We start from the raw sequence: 12,541 nt of genomic DNA, 5'->3' as shown, positions 1-12,541 counted from the left end.
AAGCTAGCTTAAAATACAACCTCCACTGCTGTCCTTAAAAGCACAAAAGGGTCAGGACCATTTATGAATATGTGCCTTTAAATTTCTTTACATGAGGTGACTATAAGATACAATTGCATTTTTCATTTCTGTGTAGTAAGGATGTTATCTTATGTTTACGGGTAACTAAGCTTCACATTTAGTTATAAAACTGATCATCTGATAAAATTACAAAAAAAAGCTATGCTATCTAAATGCTAGAACATCTAAATCACTGAACAACTGAGATCAAGTTCACCCAAGTTGTCTGACAACAACTCACTAATATGTATTGTTTATAATGTTATTAGTAGTTATAATAATTAGCATGGTTGCAATCTTAATTCAGGATTGAATGTAAAATGAAGCATAGGCCAATCTGTGACAAATTAATGTTGACTGCATTTTGTGGGTTTCATCTAACAGTTGTTGATATTTCACACACGATGCACAAATATGAGCTGGTGTATAGGGACAGGTCAGAGGATCACAAAGAAAGTCAACTATCCTTATAAAACCTAAGGCAATCCATTTAGGAGTTTCAGAGGAGTTTTAGCAGGGACCCACATGTTGGCAAATATGGAGCCTAAAAAGACTATTTGATAGATGTGCAGCATAATTACATTAATAAGGAATGTCTTGGAGTTCAAAAGGTTGGAGAACTGGTTGAGCGCTTGTGTGACAGTTGCCCTTCGAGCCTCTGGGATGTCCAGCTTTCCTGTGATCATCACATCATTGGCACCATCCTTTGAGGGTAGAAAGAAGACCCGGTCTGTATAGGTCTTATAGTCCAGGAAAGGAATTCGTCCCTCACTCAAGTCATTGGTGTGGTCCTCCATCTCAATCATCAAATCTACAAGTTAAAGACAAGAAAATAAACTTGTGTGCTCCTAATAAAAAACTACTGGTATTCACGCACTGCACCACTGTTTAAATTATGACATTGTGAGAGGCGCTGCAGAGAGCTTTGCCACGACAATTATTTCAGCAATAAAAGATTGTTTTCTATTACTGTTGTAGCAAAACTCTTCCTGATAATGATGACAGCCTAACATTAAGACATTAAGTGAGAGAATGCATTTAATTAACTGCAGTACAATACATGGGGAAAAAAACCAACAACAACAAAAAAACACCTAAACCAAATCTAATCACATTTACAAAGTTCATTACTCTACATTGTAATTGAAGCAGAACCTTTGAGGGATGTTAACATGTCATTGAGTGCTTGTTTGGCTGCATTGCTGGTACCTGTGAATTCTTTCTTGCAGCGGTCTCGAACGCTCTCCTCCAAATTCTCAAGCTGGTGTTTGACCTTCTCGTACTCCCTCTCTGCCTGTTGACTCTTTCTCCTGAACAGATACCAAAGACAAGACACACAAATCAAGAGAAAAAAGCTTAAAAACATTTAAAATATTCTGTATATGTATGTAAATCTGCAGTATCTTAGTCATGTCAGATTTAAAGGGTCTATATTCTTTAAAAATTAAATCAAATGTTTTGTTTCATTGAATTGCACTAATTTAAACAAAATTAGATTAATTCACCTGTAGCAGTAAACAGAGATGAAGATGATGAGCAGCATGGGCACAATTACAGCAGGGATGATGATGTAAAGTGACAAATCATTTTTCTTCTCGTACTGCACTGAACCGACCACCCACTCTCCTTTCCCAAACTTGATCTGAGGAGAAACAGAGTAAAGTCTTATCTGCACATGCTCAGGAACCTCCAGCTACAGACGTATTGTGTCATTTGTCAACGATAAAATTAGGATAGATGGGTTAGCCTCATACATATTCATTTAAAGTGCTGGGTCCACTATATGAACAAGTTGTCAGTTGTCTTATGAAGAGGGCAAATGTATAAATGACCCAAGTCTCACACTTTGTAATAGTTTTATCATGTGAATGCCTTGTACTATTTATAGCCCACTAATACCACTTCTTTATGCAGTGCACAACAACAGAAATTAAACAATAGCACATTGATTGGAATTACCCAAAGGAGGGGGTTACACTATTCATCACAACTGTGGCATAGCTATAATTAAGTGTAATTATAAGGGCCTGTAGCTACATAAAAACTGTTCAGCTGGTGAAAAATAAGAGGTACCTCAAGATGTACAAAGGACATGCCTGAGGAAGTACAGTAAAGATTCATGATGCTTGCATGTTCTCAGTCTATATATGGGTCCGCAAAGCTGCAGCTGTTCCCAAGTACATTTACTTAAATACTGTTACTAAGTTATGTTTCACTTTGTTTTTTTTTCTTTCATGTGCATAATATACTTTCAAGATTTTACTGGGAAATACTTTTCACTTAACATTCATTTAATAGTTATTTGAAAAGTACACAGCTGCTGAACAAAATACCAGAAGAAACCATGACAGACTCATCTGTCTAAGCAAAGTTAAACGCTGCACTTTTCTTGTGATTTTTAAAGCTTCAAAGCGTAAGGGTTTGTGGATTTTTTTTTATGTTTTTAAAATAGTTTACAATTTCAAACTTTTGTTTTCAGTTTTATTATCACTATGACTTTGGAAAATTTATGTTGTGCATTTTTTTAAATGTTTTATAGACCAACTTATCCACCGGTTAGGACAACTTTTCTCTCACAACATAAGTTATTAGTTACAGTTCAATAATAAAACATTTAATAGCTGGACATCAGCCACTAAGGAATCCACAACAGGAACATAATGCGTTCTCAATAATACAGGCATAACACACTATTATATAATATTGCTCTGACAGAGGGCCATATTTGCATACTTTTACAGAACTTTACATTAAGTCAAACTTTTAGTTCTGTAGCATTTTCACTGCAGTAGTTTTATTTGTAAAGCTGTATTATTAGCATTTCATTGATAACTGAAAGAAATCTGAACATGTTCTTTTATTGCTGACAGTATTTTTTTTTTCTATCTATTGTCTTGTCTTACCATTAGATCCAGAAGCTCAGGCCTGGTGTCACGGCGCTGGCGTCTGGAGCGAGCACGGGGCTGGGTAGAGGGTGGATCCAAGAACAGCTTGTCATCCTGAAGCGTATTTACCAGACACTGAACATCACCCACAAAAGCTTGAGCTTCTTTGGCTGTCATAGCTCTTGAGAATCCTCGACCCTGCAATGGAAGAGCAATCAAAATGCTCAAGGTATTATAACTGAAAAATATGGAAATTAAATTAACATTAAATAAATGCATCATATGTCCAGCACTAAATGCATTAATGCTAGGTTTTTCTATAGAAATGGTGAAACGTGTAAAATGACAGTTTTTTACTGTTCCAAGAACCAAATCAGTTAAAATAAATTGAAAAGATTTGGATCATAGTTACTGTATGTGTATTTCTAAGTAGCTTCTTACTAAAGATAGTTAAAGGATAACTGAACTTTAACTAAGGTTCTGCCATCTAAAACACTGTGAGAATCTTTAGCAGTGTTTTCTACAGAAAAACTTTCAATTATTCTAATGCAAGCGGGAACATGAAACGTGACAAATCAGCTTAAGTAGACCACCATCTCAATAATTGAAAAAGCCACTGACTTTTACCCTGATATCTTCCCATCTAAATTTACTAGATACATGTTTATCCAGAGAAACTTTAAAGAAAGGATACTATGGAATTTCCCAATCTGAATTAATACTGTAAATAAAAACACAATTATTATTATATTGTTATTGTATCATATATAATCATTATTTACTTTTTAAATGATGTGATGGCTATTTGCCAAGCCTAAACACATACACCGGTGTAACATTCTGCAGCATTAAGGCAATGTTTATGGTCTGTACTCACAGTGACGATGATGATGCTGGTCTCTGTGATGACCTTCTTGGTCAGTTCATTGAAGGTGGGGTCAGGGTGGTAGTCAAAGGGTTTCAGCTCTTTCACCCAGTTGTCTAGATGGAGTGAGGTTTTAAAGTACTGGTTCATGGAGCCATTTACCGTTGGAGATCGAAACTGGATGGCTGTGTCATTCTTGTCGTAGGCACGCTGAGTGGTATCAAGGAGATTATATTAGCAAAGGAAAAGCAAAAATCAGCAAGTAAATACACAAACTGATAGAAAAAGGTCAAACTTTTTTCTATTTTCTGCCACTCGCTGATTGTTTTGATAGTGGACCGACAGTGTGCGTGTCAGCTCAAACTCTGGGTCCAACACACAACTTAGATATTACAAAACATAAGGCAGAAATAGGATATACAAACTATGTCGGGCAAATGAAAATCAAATGGTCTACTATGGTTTACTTTAAGCTGGTTTGTGTAATTTTAATGCCATTTGTCTTAAATTTGTTCAGTTTATTTCCTTTGAATTTGTGGATTTGCAATATTTCTGTGTGTTGTGAATTTTGGATTTGTGACTGCCAGTGCCAGCTGGCTTTGCAGAAAGATAACAAGAGGTAGGTATTCTTTAACTGTGTGGGTGTACTAGTCAAAGACAAAGAAATGGTTCAGTTAATATTTACTGATTAATTGTTATAACTTGCTTTTGTTCCCATTAAATAAACAAGTACAACATGTTAATGGTGCGATGGTTCTCAAGTGTAGCCTGGTAACTGAAGGACACATAATGCCAACAAACAAACATTAAATATACAACAAGATATATATATATATATATATATATATATATATATATATATATATATATAATAAAGAAAGAAAGAAGAAAATTAATTTAGTTTTTTTCATATGTGGGCATGCATAATGACTCCCCATATTTGGGTCTAGGTCAGAGAACAGACTTAAACAAAGAAAAGCTTATCAAATTGAGCAGCCAAAGCTTTTGAGATAACACTTTACATCCACTGCTACTATGTAGCAACCTGAAATATTTTTAAATCTCTTCTGTCCCTGGGTAGCAGGACCCAGCAACTTGGCCCAGGAGTAAAGCAGTAAGCCACAGTCAGATAATCTTCTGCAACATTAATGCTGGTATTAAATTTAGGTCTTTAAATGAAATGGACAAAATTACTGCTATTTAACACTGCCTAGCACACAGGGCAAACAGCAGCAAGCTGTGTGAAAACACCTTCAAGTTCCCTGGCAGAACTATTCCTTGTATTAAGATTGTCAGGTAGCGTAGGTATGTTTTAGTGAGGGTGAAAAACATCGTGCCTCCATCTCTCAGAAGCAAGAATTATTACTGGCTTATATAAACTTACTAATCAATGGAAGCATAAAGAAGTGGAAAAAAGTGATTGTTCTGCAGTGACAATGACAATGAGAGTCAGCACTGTTGTCACCATAATGGACAAAATGCAGACAAAATATTGTAGGGAAGCAAAAGTTAAGAAAAATCAAAGCCAAGAAAAGAAACACTGATATTTAAAATTGATAGAGACCTCGATAGCTGATATGTTGTCTCCTTGGACCTTTATGACAGCAGTCTGGATTAGGTCAAAACCGGAGCCAGTCACCACAATGTTCCTCCCTCCACTAAAAGACAAAATGTGTATTACTGACTAAAAGAACACCACAGGCAAACACATAAATGGATTGTGTGTATTACAAGACACAGAAAGAAAGATGAAATGTTCCTGGAAAATGACATTAAAACAGACTATTTTTTAATTGATTCTGTTAAACCTTGGGTAATTTGTACAGGAAATGAAAACAACTTAGCCTGTTGGTCTGATGTGTCTAAAAACATATGTTAAAATGTATTCTTCTGCCAAGCAGATTAAAAAAAAAAAGTCAGATGATATGTTAAAGACATCCATTGTTAACAATCACGGAGTTAATTGTGCCTAAATTTTTCCATCCAATCAGAAATCAATAAAGAATATATTAGAGAACAGATCATGTTTCAAGACAAATGTCTCCTAGCAATAATAACTATTTAAAAATGTGTGAAACAGATATTAATTAATGGGGCAAAGAAGAAGGCAGGCTAACTAATCTTGTACTTGTAGCAGTATTTTATTTGACCATGCCATCCAATTTTATTTTCCATTTCACCATTTCAAAAACTACATGAGGATAAATAAAAGAGGAAGAAAATCTGTGTCCAGTTGTCTTTTTTCCATCCACTTCAATATCCATGACATTTTACACATCACCTCAATTGCAGAGATTTGAAAAACATCAACTTGGACAAGATTATGCCAAAAGGTTTTCTCTTAAGGCTTTCAAAACAGAATTTTACATTCAAGCTGTAAGTGGGGACCAGGAATTTGTTTTCTGGGCGATCTATCAAACAGCTGCAAAGGCATTTTTATGGACGACCAAATCCGTGACATAATAGGGGGTCAGTAAAAACCTGTGGGACTTATCTTTTAGGCACGATGAACACCTGTGCAAAATATAACTGGAAAAGAAAATGAACAAAAACAAAAACCCAATTTCAGACTGAGACCGAGTCCATATGAGTCTCCTGGAAATCCCTTTTATAAATCTATACAACAGTGGTGATGAGTAAAACATCTTCATGGTCAAGAATCAAAACGGCTAAAAAAATAATAACAAAAAGAAAAAGGAGAAAAAAAAAAACAACTAATTTTGTTTACTTTCCTATAGTGGTATGTACAATTAGTCAAAATCCAGACAACAGAAACAGTGTGTATATCAGTAAAAAGTAACCATTTCTGTACTTTGACAAAGTCTATGCTTCCTCTGAACTAACCAGACAAAGCTTCCTTTGGGGTGATGATCCAGCACAGTGGGGTTTTCCAAGAACTGGAAGGCACTTGGTATGATTTTTGTGGTTCTCTTTCCATAATGCATTGTGACGGTGAGAGGGTCAGAGGGCACCTTATCGGCTCGATATTCTCCTGACCTGCAGGTGATATTCTCTCCAAAGTGTTCCCTGCCAAGACAAGGACAAAGCTCTGCTCTTCTTAACTGAAAGAGTGAGAAGTTGCTAAAGGTCATCATGCAATGGAAGCCAACATGGGAGAAGCCTGACAGCTTCTTAAATCCTGTCTTTACTGTCTCTCTTGCTTGTTATTTCTCAGTTAGCTCTGCCTGAAATGTCACTATGGACTGATTTTAAAAGAACATTTGCAGGCACAAAAGTAAAGGCAAATTGTAAGAGACAGTTGAGGTCAATTCTTTTTTTTTACTTCATGAATTTTGAGGGGGAAATCAATTTATAGGCTTCAAAGTGTGCTTACTGTAAAATTTTCATAGAATACAATGTGTGAATAATAAGTTGCTCTATCAGCGGACGCGGCTGAGTTGAAACAGAATAGGTCTTTGGCTTGAAAGACAATTTTTAAGAAAAGAAATCCTTACACAGTGCAGCCCACATCTCCGATGGTAACCTGAACATCATCTTTGCTGCCAGTGTCCAGAAATTTGCCAGAAATTGTAATAAGCGTGCCCCCTGCCTTAGGACCCCTAGAAGGTGTCACCAAGTCAGGAATTGGGTCCTGGGGAACAAGGCTGAGGTCAGTAAGTGCAATGTGAAAACACTCATATATTCTCAGCAAATACTCAAAAGTAAGCACAAATTCCAATGCATGCACAAGATGATAACAGAGTCATTAAACATGGACATTTCCTCTTACAATCCTTGATCTACCCCCACCTACTCTATCAGAAACATTCTGATACACAAACTCATACATGCACCACAACGGCCACAATTTGCTGAGCAAACAGTTAGGCAGAGCACTCCCCCTGTGGCGAAGCTTTAACAAAGCCTTAGATATGAAAGGCCAGTTGAATAGATATGCCGTGGCCTGATAAAGCATTATAGGAAAGAAAAAAAAAAAAGTGGAACCATTGCATAGCATGTGGTTAAAGATAAATTAACACGTTTTTCTGGCTTTATGTACAACTTTGCTACTTAACATGTATCTAGGTACTTCATTCATCAATGCTTTAGTATTAGTATTTTTAATAGTTCACTTAAATTTCATGCGCTTGGTATTTTCTGATGAGGACGCTGCTCTTTTTTGCATCCTAGTTGGAAAGACACCTCCACACTGTGGTATACAAATAAAGAAACTGTGTGTGGCTGTATGCACTTACCCTGTAAGTGAAGTATATGGGGTATATTCCTTTCTTCCCACCATTCACCTCCACTTCCACCTGGCCCCAGTGTGTCTTTTTGGGGTCAATACGGCTAGTTTCACACACCACACTGAGCAGATCAGCAGAAAAAGAAAAGATGAGAATACATATTAGGCTAATACTGAAAGTAACAACTGCTTTCTTTAAGTTTAAGGTGTTTACCAAGTATTTGTCTATTAAAAACTAAATAATGGCACCTATACAACCACAGCTTGGCCTGTATGTACTAAGCAGCTCTAGTTGGTGTAAAGGGTGTTGCTTTGCAGCACGTTGTTTTCTCACTTTCCTCGTCCCCATATTTATTTTAAAGATACAGAGACCAAACCAAACAACTTGCCAGTCAAAAGGTTCTCAAAAACCTAATCACATCCTTCCAGATATTCATTTTACCAGTGATCTAAACCATGTGTTAATTTTTTTAACTTCAAACTTTGGGAAACAAGTAACAAGAACTGGACAAGAAATAACGTTAACTCAGCAGCTATCTATGTAGAATGATTTGTAATGTCTGACTGGCCGCTACTATCACATTTAAGTGTTTAGAATTTAATGAGAACAATGTGATAAAAAAAAAACAAAAAAACAAACTCATTTTGGTCTGCATCAGTCCTTGGGAGAAAAGGACAGAAAGCATATTAAGGTGGATCACAACTATACAAGAAGCTGCTCAAACTTGAAAGAATTAAACATTCCTATTGAAATCCTGTCAAAATATAAACCCAGTTACAGCCTGCAAATACAACCATGCAGAGTAACTGATAACAAGAGGAGCATAGGAACGCTAGCAGCAAAAGTAGATGATTTAGGAGTGAAACACCTCCATCTGGTCACATAAATCCTGGTTTATGCCTCATCATGCAGATGGTCGGGCGAGAGGTTGTCGTAAATGTGGCTCCATTCTGCTGGGTATCAACAGTTCTGGCTAGTGGCCGTTTTCTCTTTTATAGGCCATTTGCATGAAGTGAGCACTTTAAACACAGCTGCGACTTAAGTGCATTGAATAGGAACTGAAGTTTGTTAAATGTTAAAAAAAACAAACAAAAAAAAACACTACACTACGTATTAAAACAGCTATGATGAAACGTGGAACAAAGAGTAACCAAAACTCTGTCGTAAATGTGTTTGAGGCCAAAAGGCAATTATTATTTAATTTGGTAAACACATATAAAGTAAGACTGTCTGAACACAAACCAAAGGCCCTTTTACTAGCTTTGTGTGAATAGTGTTTTGCATACAAATAAGTATAGTTAATCAAGTACATCATAAAACAATCGTTCATGCATTTAATGAATAAACCAGATTAAAACTGAGGAAGTTTCTGCCATATTTTAGGGGTTCACTCTCAACCACATGTAAACATAGCTCCATCTTGGATAGCTGCAGCGGATAAATGTTGATGGTATCCAAACCTTAGACCTTTAACTTGTTATATACCAGAAAAAACTGAATGAATGAATGAATGAATGAATGAATGAATGCATTGAAATTAAATTCAATTAAAGAAAAATATTTTTTTTTTAATTTAAAACAGATTTTTGAAAATTATATGTCCATTCAAAACTTGAGAACCACCCTAAAACAAGTCATATTTGCTGCGACTATACATTTGCATGTTTGTGTGTGACACTGTGCACATGTAAATTACCTTGTAGAGACAGAATACTTTTCCTCCTGGTGAATACAGGGCTCCCCAACCACTGTGATTCTTTTGATGTCTTCCTTATGAATGCCAAGGTTAGAGCCACGGATGGTGATGGAGATGCCTCCCAGCATTGGGCCAAAAATGGGGGTAATCTGGAGGGTTGGGGGGGATACAGGATGTAAGGGGAGAAAAAGGGGTGTAAAAGTAGAAGAGATTTGAAATGGATTTAAACAGATTAGGTGTGCAATAAGAACATTCAAGAGATTTACACTGTTTGACTAGCCATTCAGCAAAGGGTTTTATATTCAAGGCCATGGTGAAGAATTACATGAAGACTGCATGAGTCATGTTTGTGTGTATGTGTGCATGTATTAGACCTAGACCGATTAGTGAGTCAGACTCTTGAAAATAGCGCAAGATGTTAAAGGCTCGTATTCATGTCGTTAAACCACATGAAAATACATGTTTGTGAGAAGACAGAATATTTTCCAGGAAGCTCTGAAATTCATTTTAAACAAGAATAAATGCATAAAGTGCCATATATAAGTTATATAAAGACACAGCATTAAATCTGAAGTCATAATCTGCAAGTCAAATATACAATAGATATCCAGTAGATTGAACCTTTTTACCATGTAGGTGTTCCAGGTATCCTGACAACATCTGCTAGTTAGCATTCAACAGAATGAACAGTTGAGGCTGCTGGGTAAATGTAAAACTGATCCCATGAAGTTAACATGAACAATTAGCAACTTTATTATTTAAATTTGTTCTGAGGGAGCCATGAATGTCAAGACATAATTCTGTGCCAGTTCAAGACATATCATCCAAAATGTCATCCTCTTAGCAGCACCACAAGAAAAGTAAGGATCAACAAACATTAGTAGGATTTATCCTCTGGAGACTCTGTAGAATGTTTTTAAGGCGATTTCTTGAAAGACTGGATGAGTGAGATATTTTAGTCTGAACAAAAGTGGTGGACTAACCAACATTATGATTCACATCAATATCTATCTATCAATCTGCCATGAGGAATCCTGCAAACACACATATTCATGGCAATTTATCTACCCTATACTTATCTTTCAGTGTATCTGTTTGGCTGTATTATGTTTAGTGACAACCTCTGCCTGAATGATATGAACACAATTACCCGTGATTTTATTTTTTTTTTTTTTGTCAATGACAAAAAGGCACCAAGAACTAAACAAGCAAACAAAATATTGATTCAGTCTAAACATAATTGAGAAACATTGCAACCTGCTCTCAAGGAGACTTTCAAATCTTTTGTCAGTACATAGACGAGACAGAAAATACAAGGCCAATAGTTTGCTCTAATCAATAACCCAATAACCAGGGTCAATATCGTTTCCCTGCTCATCAAAGGTCTTAAAGAAAGTCACTGTTTCCATTTCAAAAGTAAATATGAGGTGATGTCAACATTGCCAGCATTACTCACACTGGTGATTTCAGGGTTGGGGCACTCAACGTTGTTGGGGTCCTCCTGCTGGTGAGCGCTGCAAAGCTTCTCATACACGCATGCCTTCTGCGTGCTGCACCACACACACCTGTACTTTGGGTCGGCGTTCTTACAGAGACTACAGTCCCCCCTCCCGACGTTACAGTTGGATAGGGTGACTGAATAAGAAGCAGTGAAAGGAATACGCAACAATTAGCATTTTGCATTAGATTAATTTTCTTATATTAATTAAAATGAGAGTGAAGCATAATCAGTTGTTATGAGTCCTTCAGATTCCCCCCATATTCTGTCAAAGGACTATAGATTATGGAGTCATTACCAATTAATTTTCTGATTCCATTCAAAATTGAGATTAAAGATAGCTCAAATCTAATGGAGACCCAACACTGGGACTTGCAAGGTACACACACAGGGCATTATAAATAATGTCCCCCACATTAAAAAGTGAAAATGCACCATTCAGTGTGCTGTCCATCTTCTTGCCAGTCTCCTTGTCCTTCACGTAGAAAAGAACATTGGTCTCTGGTGACTTATCGTAGGAAAACTAAGGAATTGGAGAAAAATTCATTATTAATACAGAATCCAGTGATTAATGACACTTAAGCTCTTCACTGCAAACAGTGTGGGCTGCTGCTCCCCCATACGACGGGAGAAAGAAAGAAAGAAAAATTATATACCCAGTCTGGCAGATTTTCAGTTGAAATAATCAATGTTGGAAAAAGAACATAGCTGGGGGCTACGCACTGCTTGAGCTTCCCAATTACAGAATTCACAATGTGAAGATGGAGCTAAAATAGCTCGAGCGGAGGGAGCCTGTCCATTAGAGGGAGCTAGAGAATATCAAAGGGAACATGAAAGGATGTTAAAGGAGGATTTCATTTAGGAATCAGGAACATGCAGACAGCTTTACATAAAAAGCCGGCATGTAGGCTGATTTGCTTTTAAAAAAAAAACTGAATTCAAGTGGTACTCTACAACATATTTCAACCTTTCTATGTTGCTCTAAACTGCACTTTGAGAACCAGCTCCTCAAATCAGCAACAGTTCAAGGACCTGTGCTGAGTGGAAGGCAAATTGGCTAGCAGCTTAGCAAAGAAAAAAAAGTGTATCAAAACGAGTGTGGAGCATTGGGTCAAGAGCCATACTCACGTTAAAGCCACTGAAAGTGTAAAACCGACCAGCCTCAGACTTGATCTCTTCTTCCATGTTTTTCATCAAGTCGGTGCCAATGGTGTAAGTGTGAATCTAAAGAACCAGGTGAATGGAAACAAATGTTTCAAAGTATTGTAAATTCATTTAAGCTATTACAACTTTCAAATGACTTTCTTCAATTTTTTGGGCTCTTAAAGGGTTTATTTTTTTAACCAGAGA

General features: G+C 36.6%; 1 protein-coding gene across 3 annotated transcripts in view; it reads right to left on the bottom strand.

Annotated features, from left to right (window-relative positions):
- plxnb2b (plexin b2b) overlaps positions 1–12,541 on the bottom strand; it is a 115,151-nt gene that overhangs the window by 17,935 nt on the left and 84,675 nt on the right. For all 3 annotated transcript variants that reach the window (XM_041997098.1, XM_041997097.1, XM_041997096.1), the window contains exons 12-24: positions 12,320–12,415; positions 11,627–11,714; positions 11,150–11,328; positions 9,694–9,842; positions 8,007–8,118; positions 7,266–7,402; positions 6,655–6,837; positions 5,375–5,468; positions 3,823–4,020; positions 2,964–3,143; positions 1,566–1,702; positions 1,270–1,370; positions 642–871 (exon numbers count right to left, since the gene is read on the bottom strand). In XM_041997098.1, coding sequence (XP_041853032.1) covers positions 642–871; positions 1,270–1,370; positions 1,566–1,702; positions 2,964–3,143; positions 3,823–4,020; positions 5,375–5,468; positions 6,655–6,837; positions 7,266–7,402; positions 8,007–8,118; positions 9,694–9,842; positions 11,150–11,328; positions 11,627–11,714; positions 12,320–12,415 — 1,884 coding nt within the window. The remainder of the gene's footprint in view (positions 1–641; positions 872–1,269; positions 1,371–1,565; positions 1,703–2,963; positions 3,144–3,822; positions 4,021–5,374; positions 5,469–6,654; positions 6,838–7,265; positions 7,403–8,006; positions 8,119–9,693; positions 9,843–11,149; positions 11,329–11,626; positions 11,715–12,319; positions 12,416–12,541) is intronic.

This window comes from Melanotaenia boesemani, chromosome 10 (assembly GCF_017639745.1).
Source record: "Melanotaenia boesemani isolate fMelBoe1 chromosome 10, fMelBoe1.pri, whole genome shotgun sequence".
NCBI lineage: Eukaryota > Metazoa > Chordata > Actinopteri > Atheriniformes > Melanotaeniidae > Melanotaenia > Melanotaenia boesemani.
Note: the sequence above shows the minus strand (reverse complement) of the source record. Positions and strands in the feature narration are given on the sequence as shown.